Consider the following 23,896-nt stretch of genomic DNA (forward strand, 5'->3'; position numbering starts at 1 on the left):
GACTAACTTCTCTAGATCACAGCCTTTTCTACCTCTTCTGAAGCAATAATCTCTTCTGAGGACAGAGAGGAAATGAAAGGCATGCTGGTTCCTTATTTACAAGTCAAAGCCTACCCAGGAGTTTTATATGTTGGAAAGATTTTATGGAGGTGACATTAGAAAAATGAAGGTGTGCTTATTGGGTATATGGCGGGTAAAGGCTGGAGAACGGAATGCAAGAGACATCAGTAGGGACTGGGTGACAGATCGTGCTGCCCAGGGCTCCATCGTGGAGGATCTTCAGGATTTTGCTGAAGCAATTGTAGTCAGTGTGAAATTCAGCAATTAATTCTTGCAAATGTGTCTCAGGGGTCCCTTCCTGTGGGGAGATTACATACTGGCAGACTTCTGTACACCTTCTCCATCCCAGAACATCTTTGCTGTAAGTCTGTGTTATACACTAGAGTTCCATATACGCATTAATTTGAGAACGATGTCACTACTTTCAAATGTTTCATATCCACTGGATTATCATTTTTCTCTGCACAGACTAAAGACCTTGACATCCTCCTTAACTCTTCTCTTTCTCTCACGTTCTACAACCAATTCGTCAGCAAATTCTGTCAGCTATAACTTCACAATGTATTCTGAATCCAGTTATATGTTCTGATTTCCTTGTTGCTAGCATCCTACTCCAAGCAGCCATCATCTCAGACCAGAACTATTTCAAGGGTTCCCTAATCAGTTTCTCTGCTTCCACTTTTCACACCTTCGTTGCTGCCTTCCACCCAGTGTATTCTCCACAAGGTCATCCTTTTAAAAAGATCAGTCCCATCCACAGGGATCAAAACTCCAAAATCATTCTTTTTTTTTTTTTTTTTTTGCTTTGAGACGGAGTCTCACTTTGTCTCCAGACTGGAGTGCAGTGGGACAATCTCAGTTCACTGCAGCCTCTGCCTCTCAGGTTAAAGCAATTCTTCTGCCTCAGCCTCCTGAGTAGCTGGGACTACAGGCAAGTGCTACCACACCCAGCTAATTTTTGTATTTTTAGTAGAGATGGGGTTTCACCATGTTGGCCAGGATGGTCTCGATCTCTTGACCTCATGATCCGCCCACCAGGGCCTTTTAAAGTGCTGGGACCAAAATGGTTGTTATTGTGGCCTGCTGGGTTATGATGTGGTCTATAATGATCTCTGATTCCATCATCTTTCCTCTTCCACTTGCACACTACCTACTGGCCACACTGACTTTCTGCTCTTCTGCAAATTCACCAACTCTGCTCCTACATCAGGGCCCTTGTAATGACTATTTCTTTTGCTGTATCATTTTCCCCTTAGATAGTTGCATGGCTCCGTCTTTCACCTTGTTAATGTCTCCAGTTAGATATCACCTTTGCAGAGTAATCTCCCCTGATCACATTAATCCTACCACCTCCCTCACTGTACCCTCGTTATTCTCTATCCTCTTACTTGATACCTGACATTTGTGTATAGATTTGTTATTGCACAAACTGTCTTTTCCGTTGGGACACATAAAGGCAGTCTATATCCTTAGTACGGCCATAACCATATAACTAAATTAGTGTCTGGAACATAGTAGATGTCCAATGAACATGTACTAATTGAACATGAGCTAAATGAATGAATGAAATTTATTTTTATTAATACTATACTTGGCAGTTAAACTATAAAGTCTTCTTGAGGTAGAAAATGTGACCATTCTAATATAAGAAAACTGCGTAAATTCTCCTTGTATTTGTATGAATGAAATTAAGTGACTAAGTATTGTTACTTGTGTAGCTGCTATCAGAAGTATAGTTGACCTTGCTGATACTGTAGCATGAGAGTAGTGCTTCCAAGATGGTAATAATGATTTTGAAACTCAGCTGTAAAGAGAGAGAGATCTTTTACTGAATCTAGAACTCAAAGGTCTAAAAAATGTTTTCAAAGAAAGTTTCAGAAAACTCATGAAATTATTGTAACCAGTTTCTTTAAATGTCTTATATGTTTTACATTATATTCCATTATGTAAATAATATTTAATATTTTCCCCCATGTACAGAGCTATTACACATTCCAATAAAGGAGCAGGGTGCTATGCAATTTCTGCCCACACTCCACAATTTCATTCTTCTTCATTGACTCTTTTGTCAAACCAGTCATTTCTAGCTGATAGGAAGCTAATTTTGATAACTAACTCATAATTGTAACCACCCCATCACCCCAGTTTCCCCCCACTTTGCCAGTTCTTGATGCTTCTTAAGTCACTTATCATAATGACATTTATAGAATATGCCCTCGTATGTCTTTTGAGAAAACCAAGGACATTTTTTTGCAGTCCTCTGATTAGTGTTTCTTATCTTTGGAATTTTTATTGAGTCCAAAGCAAATTTTGCCTCATCATGAAAATACCAGTGTCATCACGACTTAGATGGCTGTATCATTTTAAGTGTTGCAACAACATAATTAGCTCCTCCTTTTTACTATCTGTCTCCCGTTGCCAGTGTTTCTGACTCATGCTTTCCAGTATTGCCAATAGACCTACCACAGAAACAGATCTCCCAAAGGGAATCCCACTGCCATCCACAGAACTAAATTGGACTCTATTGACGTGTACTCCATTCCTGTGACTGTTCAAGTTTTATTTCTATTTAAATTACCAAAAGGCTTTAGTTACTGTGTTCTGTTTATTTGAATAGATTTTTTAAATGATATGGACAAATATGCTAGTTATTTTATGTCTCATTACAACATTAATGTGATGTCACAACAATGTCATTTTATTTGGTGTCCACATTGAATTATTAATGGATAAAGCATTATCCCACAAGTTTTTTTTAACAGGTGTATCAGTTTTATTTTAAATATTCTGTGTTTGTTACCTTCAGTCTGTAGATTTTATTTTAATTCTGCTGAGTGGTTAATACCTTAAAGCAGTTAAAATAGAGAATTGTGGCAGTAAATATTGACAGGTTTATATTCTTTATGTTTATGCTTCTAGACATCATTTTGTTCACTTTGCGAGAAATTCAGAAACATTTATTTTTATAAATTTTAAAGAAAAATGATATTAATGAGTAACTTTAACAGTAATTATACAGATTGCTGTGGAGAAAATGCAGAAACGTTCCTAACTATAAACTGTCAGGTCATCTGAAGAATTATATTTAAAGAAAAGACCAAAAACAGAACAAAACAAGGCCCTTTGCTTTAGGGATTGAAAGAAACAGGACTATCCACCAATTATTTACTGGTATTTATTATTTGTATTATTTTGGATTCTGACAAAGCCATGAAAGACTTTGACTCTTCATTTTACAGATGAGGAGATTGAAGTACAGAATTTAACTAGCTTGCTGATAGTAGCAGAGCCAGAATTAAATCCAGTCAGCTTGTATTTATTTCAGTCATAAAAACCCATCACTAGTTTAGAGGATATGCACACATTTTCTGTTTAACTTTTAAAAAATTTACTTACATGGAAGATTAGGTTTGAGTTGTGTATTTCTCATTTTTATTCCCATCTTACTTTAACATGAAGAAAGAAAATACAGCAAAACAAACATTTCCACCTTCAAAAGAACTAAGGAACAAACATAATTTTATCTTTTATGATAGATGTAATACAAAGTATGATAAAAGTTGTTAATTTCCAACAAAGAAAAGCCCAGGACCAGATGGCTTCACAGCTGAATTCTGCCAAATATTTAAAGAAGAATTGATACCAGTACTTGCCAAACTCTTGAAGAAAAAAAAAAAAAAAAAGACCTAGAGGGGATGATTTCCAACACATTTTACAAGACCAGCATCACCTTGATACCTAAGAAGACAAAGACATCACAAGAAAAAAAAAAAAAAAAAAAAAAAAAGCTACAGGCAACTTTCTTAGATAAACATTGATGCAAAAATGGTCAATAAAATATATTGAATACAGCAACACATCAAAAATATTATACATCATGATCAAGTGGGATTTAACTTTGGCATGCAAGACTGGTTTAACATACATACATCAATCAATGTGATGCATCACATTAGTAGAATGATAGATAAAAGCCTCATGATTATCTTAATAGAAAATATCTCTGACAAAGTTCAACATTATTTCTTGATAAAAATTTTCAACAGTTTTGGAATAGAAGGTGTATTAGTCCATTCTCACACTGATATGAAGAAATACCTGAGACTGAGTAATTTATAAAGGAAAGAGGTATAATTGACTCACAGTTCTGCAGGGCTGAGGAGCCCTCAGGAAACTTACAATCATGGCGGAAGGTGAAGCAAACATGTCCTTCTTCACATGGCAATGACAAGGGGAAGTGCAGCGTGAAGGCAGGGAAAAGCCCCTTATAAAACCATTAGATCTTGTAAGAACTCACTCACTTTCATGAGAACAGCACGGGGTAACCACCCCCATGATTCAGTTACCTCCCACCAGGTCCCTCCCATGACATGTAGGGATAATAACAACTACAATTCAAGATGAGATTTGAATGGGGACACAGCCAAACCACATCAGAAAGGAAATTCTTCAACTCAATAAATGCCATTTATGAAAAACCTACAACCAATATTGTAATCGGTGGGGAAAAACTGAATGCATTTCCACCAACGTCTGTAAAAAGCAAGAATTCCCACTCTTGCCACTTCTGTTCACCATAGTACTGGAACTACTAGCAAGAGCAGTTAGATAAGGAAAAGAAATAAATGGTGTCTGAATCAGAAAGGAAGAAGTAAAATTATTTTGACATGATCTTAAATGTATAAATCCCAAAGATGCCACAAAACACTATTAGAACTAATAAGTGAATTTTATAAAGTTGCAGGATACAAAATCAACATACAAAATCAGTATTATTTCAATACACAAATAACAACCTAATTGAAAAATAAATGAAGAAAACAACTCTATTTCCAGTAGTCAAAAATTTAAAAAGTAATATACCTAGGATAAATTTAACCAAGGAAGTGAAAGATTTGTATGCCAAAACTAGAAAATATGAAAGAAATAAAGACAATACCAATAAATGGAAAGATATCCTATGTTCTGAATCAGAAGAATTACTATTGTTAAAATGTCCATACTAGCCAAAGAAATATATAGATCTAACACAATCCCTATCAAAATCTCAATGGCATTCTTAATAGAAATAGAAAAAAAATCTCCCAAAGTTTGTATGGAGCCATAAAAGACCTTGAATAGCCAAAATAATTCTGAGAAAGAAAAAGTTTGAGACATCACACTTTCTGTTTTAAAATTATATTACAAAGCTATGTTAATCAAAACAGCACCACTGCTGGCATAAAGACAAACACTTAGGCCAGTGAAACATAGTAGAGAGCTTAGAAATTAATCCAGACACATATGATCAACTAATGTTTTTGTTTTGAAACAGGGTCTCACTCTGTCACCCAAGCTGAAGTGCAGTGGTGTGATCACAGCTCACTGTTCCTTTGACCTCCCGGGCTCAGGTAATCCTCCCACCTCAGCCTCTTGAGTAGCTGGGACTACAGGCATGTGCCACCACACCTGACTATTTTTTTAAATATATTTTTTTTGTAGAGAGAGTTTTGCCATGTTGCCCAGGCTGGCCTGAAACTCCTGGACTCAAGTGATCCACCCACCTTGGCCTTTCAAACTGTTGGGATTGTAGGCATGAGCCACTGTGCCTGACCGTAGTCAACTAATTTTTGACAACGGCATCACAAGGACACAATAAGGAAAGGATAGTCTCTGAATAAGTGGTGCCGGTACCAATAAATGGTACTGGTATGGTAAATTAAACAAGATTTCCACATGCAAAAGAATGCAATTAAAACCTTATCTTACACCTTACAAAAAAAAATCAACCCAAAATTGGATAAAAGACCTAAATAGAAGACCAGAAACTACAAAACTTTCAGAAGAGAACATAGGGTAAAAGCTCCTGGACATTGGCCTTGGCAATGATTTTTTTGGGTATCACACCAAAAGCTCAACCCACAAAAGCAAAAATAAATAAACAGAACAGCATTAAACTTAAAAACTTCTACACAGCAAAGGAAACAATTGATAAAATGAAAAGACGGCCCACAGATTGGGAAAAATATTTGCAGCCGTATATCTGATAAAGGGTTAATATCTACGGCTTATAAACAACTCATACAACCCAACAGTGGGGAAAAATAACCTGATAAAAAATTTTCAAAAGACCGGAATAGACATTTCTCTAAAGAAGACATAAAAATGGTCAACAGTATATGAAAAGGTTCTCAACATCATGAATCATCAAAAAATGTAAATTAAAACTAACATGAGATACCACCTCACACTCCTTAGGATGGCCATTACCCAAAAGACAAAAGGTAACAAATGTTGACCATGGTATGGAGAAAAGGGAACCTAGGACAGTGTTGCTGAGAATGTGGATTGGTATAGACATTATAAAAAACAGTATGGAGATTTCTAAAGAAATTAAAAATACAGCTACCATACGACCCAGCAATCTCTCGTCTGGGCTTATACCCAAAGGAAATGAAATCTTCATCTGGTAAAGATATCTGCACTCCCATGTCCATTGCTGCATTATTCACAATAGCTGAGGTAGGGAAACAACCTAAGTGCACATTGACAGACGGATGGATAAGGAAGCTGTGGTAAATACGTACAATGGAATTTTCCTGAGCCCAGAAAAAAAACAAGATCCTGCCATTTGCCATGCATGGATGAGCCTGGAGGATATTAGCTAAGTGACATAAGCCAGAAACAGAGAGAAAAATATTGCATTTTCTCTCAGATGTGTAATATTGTTTTAAAAATACAAAATACAGAGATGCAAACAAAATGGTGGTTATAGGGGCAATTAAATGGGGAGATGTCAGCCAGAGGATACAAAGTAGCAGATATGTAGGATGGAAAGTCTGGAGATCTAATGTACAACATGAGGACTATAGGTAATAAAATTGTATTCTATGTAGGACTCATGCTAAATGAGTAGATTTTAATTGTTGTTGCCACAAAAACAAACAAACAAAAAACGGTTACTAGGTGAGATAAAGGATAAGTGAATTTGTTTCACTATAATAACCTTTTTACTATCTTTATGTATCCCTTAACATCATGTTATATACTTTAAATATACACAATAAAATTTATTTTTCTGAAAAAATGCTGTTGAAAGGTTTCATTTAGCATCCAACTCATTCAGGTTTAAATGAACAAAAAATTGTCATGTACAAATCAGGAGAAACATACAGGAATTTTAAAGGCATTAGAGAATTTAAATGTCATCTAAATAATCTTTTTCAAAGCTTAAACCATTTATACATCTAACGTATCTAAACTATAGTCAAAAGCTCAAAGTTTCTTGCATAATTGAGAATGCCCTGAATATATTTTGTTTTATTTATTATGCTTATTACAAGCTTTTCACAACAGCCTAACCAACATATTTCTTAACAATTTTCTGAACACTTTGTTATTTTATTATGACCTTATTTTCCACAATTAGGGTAAACATCACTTCCTTTGCACTTGGCTGGTGTCTGCGTACTGTACCTGCCAGCTACACTTCAAAACACATAAATGGCATTTGGTAAAACTTATTTCAACTTCCACATTAGACAGAAGGCAACATTCCAGTTACGTCAGACTGAAAATAGCTAATCACTAGGCAGAAGAAGCTTATTTTAAAATCAAATGTGACTATGATTTTTTAAAAAGTCCTTTTAAAACAATGCAGTGCTACCATGATGTGATATTTGGCTATCAACCCCTTACATTTTATTAAATTTGATTCTTGGTATTTCGTGCTTCTTGAAGGGAACAGAGTACAGTAATGAAACCCACAAAACTAAGGGGGGGAAAGGAATGGGAATAATAAAATAATTACGGCAGCCATAATATTCACAAGCTACATACTCAAACTATCTATTGCCATAGATTTTGGAAGTGCAGGCTTCGATTATGAGTGAGAAGAATGGTATTTCACATGAGTACACAGTAACTTTTTCATTTTTTCTCTAGGTTATATAATTCTAACCTTAACATTTGCTTTATTAGAATCATATAAACAGATATTAGTGATATAACTAAAATAAAATGAGTCAAAGAGAAAGACCGTAAAACAGATACTTTTCATTTGATTCAGACCCAGACCCAAGTCTAAGGACAGCAAATTGCTCTTTATTAACTATATTGATGTCTTTATTGGAAACACTGTTCTCCTTTAATATTCCTCATCTTGCCTGGAGTCACAGTCATTTACCTGGACATCCAAACAAGTGGGCCATTAATCCTTTTCTTGTCCCACAGATGATCAATCATTCAATGAAGTTCAAGAACTACAGCTAAATCCATCTCTTCCTCTCCACCCCATTCCATAGCCTCAGTTCAGGTCCTCACAATCTCCTTCCCGGACCTTCAATATGACCTCTAAACTGGTCTATCTGTCTGCACTCTTGCCCTAATCCCCATCCTCATTCACATCTGTGTGACTTTTCCAAATCTTCAGAACTCTTCAATCTAATTAAAATTTTTTATTGACTTTCCACCTCCTCCAAAGTAAATTTCCAGGTGTTTACTTTGGATTATGAGACTCCTAGCCCACCAGCTCTACCATATCCTCTTCCCAGAATTGCAGTCTTGTGAAAGACTTGCAATCTCTAACATATATTGAGACAATACATTCTTAGAGGACAAAAGTCATGTTTTATTTATATTTTTATCCCCTATTAGTAATGAATGCTGTTTCACATTTCTACCTTCCCCCACCACCCACATGCTATTTTCTCTGTCTTTTTTTTTTTTTTTTTTTTGAACTGGTGAGCTTTTATTCCTCAAAATTGTAATCATGTCACTTTCTTAATAAAATCTCCTGACACAACCCTTCAAAAAGTTTAGTGTTCCCTGATCTTGTACAAATTTATTTTGGTGCAGTTCACACTATATAATAACTACTTGTTTCCATGTCTATCTCCCCTTTTAAAGTGTGGGCATCCCAAAGACAAATAGTTTATCTTAAAATCTGTATACATTTAGGGATCTAGAACAGTTTCTGAAACATTATTTTAATGTGGTAGCTACTATTCTAAGGACTTTTTCATGATCTTATTTAACAAAATAAGTTCACAATAAATATTGATTAAGTAAAGTTAAAAGCATAAAGACATTTACAGAAAAATTTCACTGAAAGATATCATAATATTGAATCTTATTTAAGAATTCAGACAGTAAAGTCAATACACAGCAACTTTCAGTTGGAAAAAGATAAATGGTGTAAAATATTTTTGAGTAATGGAGGTAAAGCACCAGTGGGGTCATGAGAGTCAAATGTAAGTGAAGGATGCTCATGGGTGATGGAATCTTACTAAGTGCAATTCACCATTTTTGATTTCATTGGGAGGTGCTAGTAAATGAAAAGAGCCATGATCAGGTCTTCAAAAGTAATGTTGCTACTTTTACAACGTGCCATTAAGAAATTGTTAAGGTTACTTAAAAAGTAGTTATATTAAAATCTAAAAGCCAGTCTTTGTGTTTCACTACCAAAGTTTTAAATTGCCAATAAGCCGGATAAAATACAGTGGGAAGATATCCTCACTTGAATGTCAACATCAGCAGCACTTTATCTAAAACTCATTCTGTGATTGGGGTTTTAGGGGGGATATGCAAATTAAAACTTACTGTTCTTTTCAAAGTCTAAGTTGCTCACTGTTATTTAGGAGTATAAACTATTTTCATAGAGGAACATAGTAAGTAAATATAGTTGAACTATAATGAATTTTTATTGTCTCTATTTTCTTTCTATTATCACAGACCTGTTGAATTTTCAGAAGCTGAATTCTCACGACTTGAATATCAAAGAAAACAGCAATTTTGGGACTCAGTACGGCTAGCTCTTTTCACATTGGCAATTGTAGCAATCATAGGAATTGCAATTGGTATTGTTACTCATTTTGTTGTTGAGGGTAAGTATCCAGGTCATAGTTCCATTGCCTAAGTACTCCATGACTTCATATCTTGAAATTTTCTGTTATATAAAAAGTGACATTTGCATGATATTAACATTTTAATTACCAGTCTTTTACTGATGTTAAATTATAGTTTGCCTCTGTATTGAGCTCTGTTACATATTTCCACCCAGTTAACTTTATAATAAGCTTTGCATTGATAGACATATCTAAAAGAAACACATAAAAAAGAGAAAGAAGAATGAAAAGATCATCTTTAGCATAACGACAAATTACATAATATGCTGAGAGTTTAGTATACTCTTCTCAGAATCAGTATATTAATGAGTCACCTCAAGAAAAACTCAGAATATAAGAAGAGTTATCTGAAAAATACTTTTAAAGGGCTAAATATCAAGCATTATTTTTGAAAAAAAAAACTTTTTTTATGACTATGGGAAGAAGGAAAAGCTCAGAATTAATTCCTAATTATATATGCAAAAATGGAGAGTCAGTATCATAGTTGAGCCAAATGACAATCAACTAAGATTCATTTACCTTCCTCTTTGGTTTCTGTATTTTCCTCTTTTTTTTTTTTTGACACAGATTCTTGCCTTATCACTCAGGCTGGAGTTCAGTCCCACGATCCCGGCTCATTGCAACATCCACTTCCCAGGTTCAAGAAATTCTCGTGCCTCAGCCTCCTGAGTAGCTGGGGTTATAGGCGCCTGCCACCACACTCAGTTAATTTTTGTATTTTTAGTAGAGTTGGGGTCTCACCATGTTGTCCAGGCTGGTCTCGAACTTGCAACCTCAGGTGATCTACTCGACTTGGTCTCCCAAAGTACTGGGATTACAGGCATCAGCTACCATGCCCGGTCAGTTTCTGCATTTTTGATCACAGGTGATTGAGACTTAAAATTTTAGGCACTCATATCAGTCATGGCAATAAAACTACATTTGAATGATCCGAAGAAGAAATGAAATATTGTCCAACATGCCCAGTTTATCTTCCTACCCTCATTGTTGGGGGATTGATAATATCCATCCCTTAGACGCTCATAAGATGAAAGCATAAGCCAAGTTACCCTATATAGTTTTATCTTTTGTTAGTATTTTCTTTGGATTAGGAGGTAATGAAATAGTTTTGTTTTTAAAATGCCTTTCACTCCCAATGCTTAAAAAAGAATAAAATGAAGGGATAGTAAAAATAATCACAAAAAAAGCATTTAGCCATTAAAAAAATCTTAGAGGTTGTCATAGACTGAATAATGCCCCATTCCCATGCAAAGATGTCTATGTCCTAATTGTTAGAATCTGTGAATGTTACCTTATGTAGCAAAAAGGCCTTTCCAGATGTCATTAAACTAATAATATTGAGATGGGATATTATCCTGGTTATTTTGGATAGGTCCTAAATAAAACCGCAAGGGTCCTAATAAAAGGGAGGAAAGAAGGTCAAAGGAGGAGGAACAACAAAAGCAAGAGGAGGATGGGACGATGTGAAATGGGACCATCAGCAAAGGAATGAGGGTAGACTCTAGAAAAAGGCAAAAAATAAATTCTCCCCTTACAACCTCTAGAAGGAACCAGCTCTGCCAACTTTTTGATTTTAGCTTTGTAAAACTCACATATAATATATGACCTCCAGAACTGTAAGAGTATAATTTTGTGTTGTTTTAAGTCACCAAACCTACAGTAATTTGTTATAGCAGCAGTAGACAACTAATACAGAGGCTAACACCCAAGGATTTGAGTGTTCTACAAGACTTTCCTGACTGCAGATAATTGAAAAGTTGCCTGACTGCAGATGGACATTTAGGAAAAGAGGGGAGAAGGCAGACCATGACAAAAGTTAAACAAGTAGAATGGGATAAAATAGAGGTACATAAGATGATGCAGTTTTTAAAACGAACATACCTATTTTTATAACAGAAGGAATTCAGTGAAGGAAATTACATTCTAGTAACCAGGGTAACAACAGGAGACAAATTATTTCTAAAATACTACTTTTATAGATTGTACATGAATAGATCTGAAAGACAGTGGAGTAAAAATTATCAATAATTGTGAAATAATCACAATAGAAATAAGGATTTTAGCAGACATAGTGGTAAAAGTCACATCACCAGGATGGAAGTGTATTTGATGGAGTTATTTTTATTCTAAAGATCTCAGTAGTTACGAATGATCGGCTTTCAGTGTATTATAATTCTGACCAATTATCCACTGTTTTTTAAAATGGGCAATTTTAAAATAAGAATTAATAAAATCAGTGACTTTTGAATATGGTTGATTTATCAGTGCCTTTCAGCCAGAGATCATAGGAATACATCTTCAGATATATACAGGTGAAAAAGAACATAGGCCATGGAGAACCACAGACTGCATAGTAAAAGATTGTTTAAACAAATGCACTATAAGATTTTGGCTTATCTTAGGTGATTCAGGGGGAGGGTTGAAGGAACTGGATCTTTTCTCTGAACTGGATTTTATGTGATTGCTGTCAGAAACCTGGAATAATGCTATGATCGAGTATCTTACTAAATCCTATTTAGAAGGTTAACAGTGAAGTGAGGCTAAAGCTGTAATTTGGTAGAGAAACAGTAGTCACTCCTATCACTCCTATTGGCTAAAATAGGGAGATGATCCATTTTTGTTTTGTTTTATTGTTTTAGATAGTGTTCTTGTCTTTGTCTGAGTTCAGACATAATATGGAATGGTATTTTTTTTTTTTTTTTTTTTTGGTCTTCATTGATTATGGTCACATTATGGCTTTGTCTGATGTTGATGTTCAATGGAAATACCAAAACTTAGCTCATGGATATTAGGAACTACCTTTTCCTTCTCAGGTTTTATATTTACAACTCCATAAAATTTTTCTATGCTACTTGAGTATCATTTTTTAAAAAATTACTGTGTTATTAATTGACTATTAAATGCTTGATAGAATTCATGTCTCTATTACTTGACATGATGAAAAGACTTTTAGATTAATGTGTGCTTATTATCCTCAGGATTTCCATTTGGATTCTTATTGATTATTTCCTCAGGGAAAGAAAATGTCTTAAAATGAAATCCTATTTGAATGTTGAATTAATATAACAGCATTTTACATATTTTTTTGAGACTTGCATCTCTTCAACATTGTGGCAAGCATCATCTGCCTTGTTGAAGGTAGCTTTAGTCTGTTTTTTTTTTTTTAAATTACTGACTGATATTCATTATCTTAAATATTCCATAATTTACTTGTCATTCAAATACTTAGACATTTGGGTTGTTCCAGGTTTTAGTCATTAAAGCAATACTGCTGTAAATCTTTTTATACGTAGATCTTGTTACACACATCCAAGAGTTTGTCTAGGAACTATGCAGATACAGAATCACTGGGTCATTGGACATACGCTTTTTTTTTTTTTTTTTTTTGAAATGGAATCGTGCTCTGTCACCCAGGCTGTCCTGCAATGGTGCAGTCTTGGCTCACTGCAACCTCTGCCTCCCAGGTTCAAGCAATTCTTCTGCCTCAGTCTCTTGAGTAGCTGGGATTACAGGCACCCTCCACTACGCCCAGATAATTTTTGTGTTTTTAGTACAGACAGGGTTTCACCATGTTGGTGAGGCTGGTCTCGAACTCCTGACCTCGTGATCTGCCCGCCTTGGCCTCCCAAATTGCTGGGATTACAGGAGTGAGCCACCGCTCCTGGCCAGGGCAAGTGCTTTTTTATCATCATGGATAATAACAAACAGTTTTCTACCAGCACTGCATCTCAGTTCCCATTGCTCCATATCCTCACCAACATTTACTGTTGCCATAACTTTTTATATTTGCTAATTTGGTGTAGGTTATAGCATTATCATCGTAATCTTAATTTCCATTTGTCTGTTCTACAATGATGTTGAGGATCTGTCCATGTCTCAGTCGGTCATTTGGATTTTCTGCTATTGTGAAGTGCCTTTTTAAGTCGTTTTCCCATTTTGTATTGAGTCATCTGTTTTTTCTTTTTGATTTCAAATAGCTCTCTCTGGATATATATATTCATTGTCAGTTGTATGTATTAGAAATATCCTTTGCTAGTGAAAAAATTATACACACACATATATACACACAAATCTTATATATAATACATATTATGTGTTACACATATTATATACATATATTTTTATGTCTTATAAAGATGTATGTATATAATACTGCCTTCATAACTGTGTAAAGCTCTTTTGAGATTAATGAAGAAAATAATATTCACTACCATTCACATGAAATATGACCCTAACTTAAAAAATTCAAACACTGAATTTGCCAGTTGTCTCAGGATTTTCTGTGTTTGTTGTTATTTTGTTGTTTAGTTACTGGAATTATATAGTAAATTATATTTTCAACAAGCATTTTCATGTCCCAGATACATTTTTTTCAGGATTTTTTAGAATCAATTATACCACTTGTTATGGGGTAAAAGCAAATATGCTTTATAGACTTGCATGAAATATTTTAAAGATTTTAGCATTTAGAATTATGTTTTAACAAAATCCAGAAACCGAATTATCTAAAGCTGTTTTTTAAGTTTGGTTTCTTGAAAACCTAAAGAGTAAAATTTGCATTGAGATAGCATCACTTGTCTTCCTGTTCTGTAGAAGTGTATCCACTTCCAGGAATGTAGGGATTTTGTTTTCCCATAAAATGTTATTCTCCCATGAAATCCCAAGAGCCAAGCATACCTTGGTTTTAATCTCAGGTTCACCATAAATTAGTTAGGTGATCTTTAGCAAACTTCTTTTCTACTTCGCTAAGCTTCAGTACTGTTATGTAAAGCGGTTTACTATTATTTTTAATTCAGAAAATTGTTGTGATGATTAAACTAGCTTTGTGTTGTCACACACTGCATGGTATATAGTAATTTCTTACAAATATTTGCCATTATTAAATTGGATTTCTACAATGGCTTCCTAATTGATCTTTTATAAAAACTTATTTAATGTTGAATTTCTTCACTGGTGAAATGAGCTGAGCAAGTAATATTCAATAAATGGCAAATATCATGTTCTCTGCATATAATGACAGTTCAGTAAAGGAAAGATATTATTATTTATTAATACAAAAGTTCAACATTAACATAATTGCTATAGTATAGTGACTAATATAGTTATGCTTCACATATAACATATTTTTAGCACTTTTAAAAGCACTTAAAGTATATATTAAAATCACTTTTACTTCTACGTGATTCCAGAATATGCTTTCGCTTAACAGGGAAATTCTTAAAGACAATATAGGGATATGTGTATGATAATGAGTAAAATAGCTCTGTCACTCTGAGATCAATCTTCATTTTAATCTTTTTTTGTAATAAAACTTTAATTGTGAAATCTTTTCAAGAAGTGCCTTGAGAGGTAGCTTGAATTCATTAAATTTAATAAGATTATCTATGTGAGAGCCTATTAGACAGAGTTTAGTGTATGTTAGGAACTTGGTAAATATTGATTAATTCATCCACTCATCCATCAGTAAAAAAAAAAAGAAGTAAAAATTGTCAGCAAAATAGCAAAATAGATTGTAAACTGTTGTGGTAAAATGTCACCTTATTCATATTTCTTGACATCTCATTTCGAATGAACAAAATGTACTTTTTTAAAGAAGATAATGCTTAGAATAAATTTTGTAAGTGGAACAAAAGAGATACAAAATTGTGGTGATAAGCTGTCTCAGTCAAGTAAAACAATTATTTTAACAGAATAAATAAAAACCGAAATTATAACATCAATTACTTCTAGATATTACAGTTACAGATTTTTATTCTCTTGTATATAATTTTCTGGTCATTCCAGATTTTCTGATATAGCATTTATGATCTAAAAAATGTTTTTAAATGAATATTTGTTTTTGACATTTAAAAAAATTTAAATGAATATTTAAATGTTTTAGACATTTAAAATATGTTTTAAAATGAATGTTTAAAATGCGGTAAGAAATTGGAGATTTGGCCGGGTATGGTGGCTCACACCTGTATTCCCAGCACTTTGGAAGGCTGAGGCTGGTGGATGACTTGAGGTCAGGAGTTCGAGACCAGCCTGGCCAACATGGTGAACTCGTTCTCTACTAAAAATACAAAGATTAGCTGGGCGTGGTGGCATGCCCCTGTAATCCCAGCTACTCAGGAAGCTGAGGCAAGAGAATCACTTGAACCTAGGAGATGGAGGTTGCAGTGAGCTGGAATTGTGCCACTGCACTCCAGCCTGGGCAACAGAGTGAGACTCCATCTCCAAAAGAGAGAGAGAGAGAGAGAGAGAGAGAGAGAGAGAGAGAGATTAGAGATTAAATGGGTTATAGTTACAGGATTTAAAGACTGAAAAATTAATTGGATATTGGAAATCAGGATGAAACCAAGCCATGGGTAACCATATGGATGTTAGAGCTGTTCACAAAGATATAAAATATAGGAAGTAGAGGAGGTTTAAGTAAATAAGGAAGTAAATGATTATTTCACTTTGGAAATATATTAGAGGTGCCTATTTAATGTGCAATAAACAGTCTCCTAAAGTCAGTTGATAGAGAATTGAAACTCATGACAAAGATTTGGTCCGAAGATAAAGAATTTGAGTCATCAATAATTAGTTAGTGGGTAAGGCCATCCCAGTTAAGATTACCAAAAAGTACTTAATATGACCAGGTCAAAGATAGAATCTTTGAATGCCAACGAGAAGGGTGGAAATAAAGAGCTCACCAAGATAACTGAGATGTATGGCCAGGGAGGAAAGAAGAAAACTAGAAGATGGCTTCATGAAACCAAAGATAGGTTTTCAGGGAACCTGATGAAGGCTACAAGGAAATCAAGGAGTAAAACAAACAAACGAAACCATGAAAGACATTACAACGGTTGTCCTTGACAAAGACAGCTTTAGTGGTGTGGTAGGAACAGATTGCAGAGAATTAGGGAGTGAATGGGAAAAAAAGAAGGTGAAAACAATAAATATGGACTTCTACTTAAGTAAGCTTAGCAGTAGCATAAAAAAATTTGACAGCTTGTTCAGTGTATCTTCATAATACAGCTTATGTCTGATATACCTGTTGGCAATTCCTTGAGGGAACTGATGACATTTACATGACTTTCAGCAATTGCTTTCGCTATTATCTTTCCACTGTATGTTGCATGTCCAATTTTATGAATGTTTTGATATGCATAAATATCTATAAATGGAGTGTTCTATATGAGTACTTTGGGATCAGAATTTTTCATTTTAACCGACGGCAGTTGTGAAATTACAAAATATTTGAGAAGTGTCTGCAAGAATTTTTGCACTAAGTAGAAATAATATGCATTATAGTAGCCTATCTATTAGATGTGGGCAAGCCATAGGGGACAAAACAACTTACTACCTTTAACCATGAGACTTTTGCTTGTTTTACCTTTTAGATGATAAGTCTTTCTATTACCTTGCCTCTTTTAAAGTCACAAATATCAAATACAAAGAAAATTATGGCATGAGATCTTCAAGAGAGTTTATAGAAAGGAGTCATCAGATTGAAAGGATGGTAAGCTCAATAGAAATTTTAAATGTTTTCTAATGTGTCTTTTGCATCACTTTGAACGTGGGTGTTATATAGGAACTTAGTCCCAATTTCTTCTTTTGTAAAATGGAGATAATATAGTATGTAAGTCATGTAGTTGTAAAGATTAAATTACTTAATATGTGTAAAATATTCAGTATACTGTGTGCACCATCAAATGTATATAGTAGATTAGAGTAGGCAACTAATTGACTCCTGAGAAATTGTTGGTTGAAACAAATGTTTCCCTATTTTTAATTCTTGATTTTATATTTTTCGATTCATTTTCTTTATTCTTTTTTAACATAAGAATATAGAGTTGCCACAATCAGCTTACCAATTTGTTTATTTTGAAAGCACTTGAAAATTATATAAAAGCATATGGTATGTCTATAATTTTTGATATTAATCTTAAATCTGGTTATGACTCACATATTTTGTTTTATTATAGCTTATGTATTTATCAAGTTATTTCTAACTTTTTAAGTATATTGGGTGAGCCATCTCCTTAACTGTCGTAGCAGAAAGTCAAAGAGAATAGTCTTCCATTTTTTGTCCCATGAAAAGCATGGTTATGGAGATCATAGATTTGTTTAGAAAAATTCAGTTTATTAGCTTGGATTGTAGTCTTTTCAACTTATAAGAGTTACTCTAGAACCAAGAATTAATGGCCAAATAGGAAGAGCACTATGTTAATATGATTCTTTATGATTAGCTTTAGACACTAATCTCCTTTAGTAAAAGATGAGAACTTTGACAATCCCATTCTTCCCTCACTATACTATCCTCTCTCTGTATTATTCACAATGTGAGAAAATATTTACAATTTATCCTGTTATTTACATAAGTTGATTCTAAATGTTGAAAAGCAATAAGAACATTTCCCTTTCCATAGCTTTTTAAATAGTATTTTATTTTTTACAATTATTACCACAGTTCTTATGCCGTTCAAATAATGTTCCCAGAATTAAGTATGAATATATTTTCTCTCTCGTGTGTGTAATCCCTCTGCCATTTTACTGTATTATCTGACATTTCCAAGGTCTTGGTATTTCTTTAAATCTTCTTTTCTAAAACCTTATGTTTCCTCCTCAGTTTCAACTAGTTGTGCTGTAGGTGCACTTTACAAAGGTAAACCTAACCAGGACAGGACTGCACCCTTTTGTGAGATCCATTGCTTCTTGCATCCCATGTTTTCATTGATATAGTAAGATATGTCCTCAAGTACCTTTTCTAAGAAAAAGTTCATGGGATGTAAAATTTATGAATTATTTTATGCTGAAAAAATCCTGTATTCTATATTTCACTCAGTTGAAAGTTTGGATGCACAACTTTAAGTTGAACATAATTTCCCTAAAAGTGCATGCAATGTGATGCCTTTGCCTTTTTTTCTTTTTGCTTATGATTGCTTTGGTGATTTGGGCCCTTTTTGGTTCTCTATAAGTTTCAGAATTTTTTTTTCTAATTCTGTAAAAAGTGATCTTGGTACTTTGATAGAAATAGTGTTAAATCTCTAAATTGCTTTTGGCAGTATGGTCATTTTAATGGGATTGATTCTTCCAATCCATGATCATGTCTATGAGACAACGTTTCTTTTGTCTCTGATTTCTTTCAGTAGTGTTTTGTATTTCTCCTTGTAGAGATCATTTACCTCTTCAATTAGACGTATTCCGAGGTATTTTATTCTTTTTGTGGCTATTGTAGATGGGATTGCATCTTGATTTTGCTGTCAGCTTGAACATTATTGGTGTTTTCCAATGCTAGTAATTGTTTTATGTTGATTTTTTGTATCCTGAAACTTTAATGAAGTTTATCAATTCTGGGAGCTTTTTTTGTGAAGACTTTGTTTTCTATACATAGAATCATATCATTTGTGAAGAGAGATTGTTTATCTACTTCTTTTTCTATTTGGACGCCTTTTACTCTTTTCTGTTGCCTCATTACTCTGCGTAGGACTTCTAGTACTATGTTGAATAGAAGTGGAGAGGGTGGGCATCCTTGTTGTGTTCCAGTTCTCAAGGGGAATGGTTCCAGCTTTTGCCCATTCGGTGTGATATTGGCTGTGGGTTTGTCATAGATGGATCTTATTATTTTGACATATGTTCCTTCAATGCCTAGTTTGTTGAGGGTTTTTATCATGAAAGGATATTGGATTTTATCAAAAGCTTTTTCTGCATCTATTGGGATGATCATTCTGTTTTTAATTCTGTTCATATGGCGAATCACATTTATTGATTTGAGTATGTTGAGCCACTTGCATCCCAGGAATAAAGGCTACTTGATTGTGACAATTTAACTTTTTGTGCAGTTAGATTTGGTTTGCTGGTATTTGGTTGAGGATTTTTACGTCTATGATTATAAGGAGTATTGACCTGATATTTTCTTTTTTTCATGTGTCTTTGTCAAATTTTGGCATCAGGATGATGCTAGCTTTGTAGAATGAGTTAGGGAGGACTCCTTTCTTCCTGATTTTTTGGGAATAGTTTTAGTAGGGCTGGTACCCATTATTCTGTGTATGTCTGGTAGAATTTGGCTGTGAATTCATCTGGTCCAGGGATTTTGTTGGTTTGTAGGTTTTTTATTACTGATTTAGTTTCAGAACTCGTTATTGGTCTGCTCAGGTTTTCAGTTTCTACTTGGTTCAGTCAGGGAGGTTATATGTTACCAATAATTTATCTATTTCCTGTAGATTTTCTAATTTACATGCATAAGTGTTCATAATAGACTATCTTTTGTATTTCTGTGGGTTTGGTTGTAATGTCAACTTTGTCATTTCCGATTGTACTTATACGGATTGTCTCTCTTTTTTTCTAATTTAGATAGCTATCAGTCTTGTTTATTCTTTCAATAAACCAAAAATTTGGTTTTGTTCATCTTTTTTTTACAGACTTTTTATCTCCATTTAGTTTCATTCTGCTCTGGTTTTAATTGTCTTTTATTTTGCTAGCTTCAGTGTTGGTTTGTTGTTGTTTTTCTAGTTTCTCTATGTGCATTGTTAGATTGCTAATTTTAGATCTTTCTAACTTATTGATGTAGGTGTTTAGTGCTCTAGACATTCCTCTTAACACTGCTTTGGCTGCATCCTAAAGATATTGATGTCTTGTGCCTTTACTGTCCCTAAGTTCAAAGAAATGTTTGATTTTTGCCTTAAATTTGTTGTTTACCCAAAAGTAATTCAGGAGCAAGTTGTTTAATTTCCATGTAGTTGTGTTGTTTTGAGATATCTTCTTGGTAATGATTTCTATTCTTATTGCGCTGTGGTATGAGAGTGTGCTTGCTGTGATTTTTAAAAATTTATTGAGGCTTGCTTTGTGGGCAAATATTTGATTTGTCTTGTAGTATATTCCACATGCAGATAAGACGAGTATGTATTCTGTGGTTGTTAGGTGTATTATTCTGTAGATGTTTGTTAGGTCAAGTTGGTCAAGTGTCAAGTTCATGTCCACAATTTCTTTGTTAGTTTTCTGCCTCAATGATCTGTGTAATGCTATCAGTGGGACTGTTGATGTTTCCCACCCTAATTGTGTAGCTATCCAAGTCTTCGTAAGTCTAGAAGAACTTGTTTTATGAATCCGAGTGCTCCAATGTTGGGTACATATATATTTTGGATGGCTGAGTCTTTTTGTTGAATTGATCCTTTTATCATTATGTAATGGCCTTCTTTTTCCTTCTTTACCATTCTTGCTCCTTTTTGTTTTCTGTTTGCATGACAGATCTTTCTCCATCCCTTTACTTTGAGCCTATGGGTGTCACTGTATGTGAGATGGTTCTTTTGAAGGCAACAGATTGTAGACTCTTGTGTTTTTATCCACCTTGCCACTCTATGCCTTTTAAGTGGGACATTGAGACCATTGACATTTAAGTTACTATTGATATATGATATTTTGTTCCTGTCATGTTGTTAGCTGATTGTTTTGTAGATAATTGTATAGTGGCTTTATGGTGTCTGTGGGCTATGTAGTTAAATGTGTTTCTGTGGTAGCTGGTATTGTTCCTTCATTTTGACATTTAACATACTCTTAAGGACCTCTTGTAAGACTGGTAATGGCAACGAAATCCCTTAGCTTTTGTTTATCTGAAAATGATTTTATTTCTCCTTTACTTATGAAGCTTAATTTGGTGGGGAATGAAGTTCTTGGTTAGAATTTCTTTTCTTTAAGCATGCTGAAAATAGGTCCCCAGTCTCTTCTGGCTTATAAAGTTTCTGCTGAGATAGCCTGATGAGGTTCCATTTGTAAGTGACCTGACCTGTGTCTGTAGCTACCTTTACATTTTTTTTTCTTTTGCAGTGACCTTGGTGAATCTGATGACTGTATACCTTGAGGATAGTTGTCTTATATTGCCTCTTGTAGGGGTTCTTTGAATTTCTTGAATTTGCATGCCAACTTCTCTAGTGAGATTGGGGAAGTTGTGGATCGTATGCTTAAATATGTTTTCCAAGTTATTCCTGTCTCTTCTTGTCTCTCTAGAATGACAGTGGATCATAGCTTTAGTCTCTTTACATAATCTCGTATTTCTTAGAGGTTTTGTTCTTTTTAAAAAATTCTTTTTTCTTTTGCTTAAGTTGATTTAAAGAACTGGTCTTCGAGCTCTGAGATTCTTTCCTTAGCTTGATCTATTCTGTTGTTAATGCTTCCAACTGTATTATAAAATTCCTGTAGTAAATTTTTCAATTCTAGGAATTTAGTTTGGTCCTTTCTCGGCAAGTGGCTATGTCATCTTTCACCTCTTGGATCATATTACTGGGCTTGTGGGATTGGATTTCAACTTTCTCCTGAATCTCAATGAGTATCCTTGCTATCCAGATTCTAAATTCTATATCTGTAGTTTTAGTCATTTCAATCTGGTTCAGAAACATTGTGGGGGAGGTAAAGTGATTGTTTGCAGGCAAGGAGACAGTCTGACTTTTTGAATTGCCAGAGTTCTTGCACCTATTCTTTTTCATATGAGAGGTCTCATGTTCCTTTATCTTTTTGAATTTGCTGCCATTTGAATGGGGCTTTTTTTTTTTTTTTTTTTTTTTCCATTCTTTATTTCCCTTGAGATTTTGGCTGTTGTATAAATTGAGTATAGTCTGTTGTCTTCATTTCTTTGTGCTTTCAGAGGGTCAGAGTTCCATACTGGGTCTTTATTTGTGGCTAGATTCTTGCATGGGTTTCGTAGGCATGTGTTCTGGGAGAATTTTGTTGGTGTTATAATTCAGACTGTGATCCAGTAGATGGTGCTTAAGAGTAATGGCTGGCAGCTAGGCTCTTAGCTGCCCTGCTCTTGTGTATTTCAGCGTGTTTGCAACAGTGCTCTGTGGTTGTGGGACTGAAGAGAGATGATGCTCTTACCAGGTCCATCCCTGTGCCCTAGGGGGCTCCCTTTAGTCACTGGCACCACGCCCTCATTTCCTTAGCCTCAAGAGGTGCCCTGGCCGGCTGTGTTTCTGCCTGCACTAGTGACAGTCCAAGCCAAAGATTAGGTTGCCAAGAGACCTGCAATGTTGTGGAAGCTCACTGGTCCTCTCTGCTTGGTGGAGTCAAAGCAGGTTGTGCGGTATATCTGAAGATGGTCTGTTGATGCCTTGGCCTACTGGTCAAGGGTGAGGGATCTCTGGGCAGGGTGGTGTTGTCATGGGTATACAGCTTATGTAGGGCTTGTGGCTCACAGTTTTTTTGCCCAGCAGACAGCTGTGGGGCCTGCCCAGCTTGTTCTCCCTCAACTAAGTCACCTTCTGTTTGCTGTCTGAGTATTTGGCCCAACCAGCTGGTTTTGTCCCAAGCCTTCTGTATCCAGATCACTGGGCTGTTAGGTGTCCGGGGCTATGGTGCTTCTTTGGTCAGAGGCAGTGACTGTCAGACAGGGCATACTCTTTCTGGATTATCCCTGTAGAGGGAGGCACACCAGCTTCTGCACCAGCCCATGAATCCATGTCTCAGTCTTCTCAGTGTTCTGAGAGTGGGGGCTCTTCCCCTGCTCAAGCACCAGCCATAGATCTCGGCTTGGCACTCCTGAACTATGTGCTCTAACCTGACGGGGTTGAGATTGAGCCTGCAGCTTTGTCTTCTGGCCTCTTGGGTTGGAGACTGGCTCTGCTGGGGGAGCAGACCAGTAAGGCAAACCAGTAAAGCACTCGTACTGGGCAGTGGAGGCTCTGCTGTGTGTGTGTTCTTGTGGGAGCAACCGGGTAGCATCCTTGGGAGGGGCCGGCGGAGAGCAGCCTGTGCAGAAGAGACACACCCTAGTCTCATGAGAAAGGCAGCCCTGCTCTCTCCTGGCCCTGCAGTCAGCAGACGTCAGAGCTATTTGGAGGAAGGGAGAGAGCCTTGGAGGATGGGTTCCTATGGCTGTGTTTTGCTGCAGCTGCCCCACATGCAAAACCCTCTGGGCTCCATGCAGGCAGGAGCTCTCTGCCTACTCTCGAGGCAGATCCCCCTGCCAATTCAAGTATCTATGGGGGTCG

At 35.3% G+C, this 23,896-nt stretch overlaps 1 protein-coding gene across 1 annotated transcript in view; it reads left to right on the forward strand.

Annotated features, from left to right (window-relative positions):
- Positions 1–23,896, forward strand: part of TMPRSS11F (transmembrane serine protease 11F) — a 78,600-nt gene that overhangs the window by 21,081 nt on the left and 33,623 nt on the right. The window contains exons 2-3 of the mRNA XM_028848547.2: positions 9,772–9,923; positions 17,315–17,433. Of these exons, the coding sequence (XP_028704380.2) occupies positions 9,772–9,923; positions 17,315–17,433 (271 nt within the window). The remainder of the gene's footprint in view (positions 1–9,771; positions 9,924–17,314; positions 17,434–23,896) is intronic.

The sequence above is a fragment of the Macaca mulatta genome, chromosome 5, assembly GCF_049350105.2.
Source record: "Macaca mulatta isolate MMU2019108-1 chromosome 5, T2T-MMU8v2.0, whole genome shotgun sequence".
In the NCBI taxonomy this organism is placed as follows: Eukaryota; Metazoa; Chordata; class Mammalia; order Primates; family Cercopithecidae; genus Macaca; species Macaca mulatta.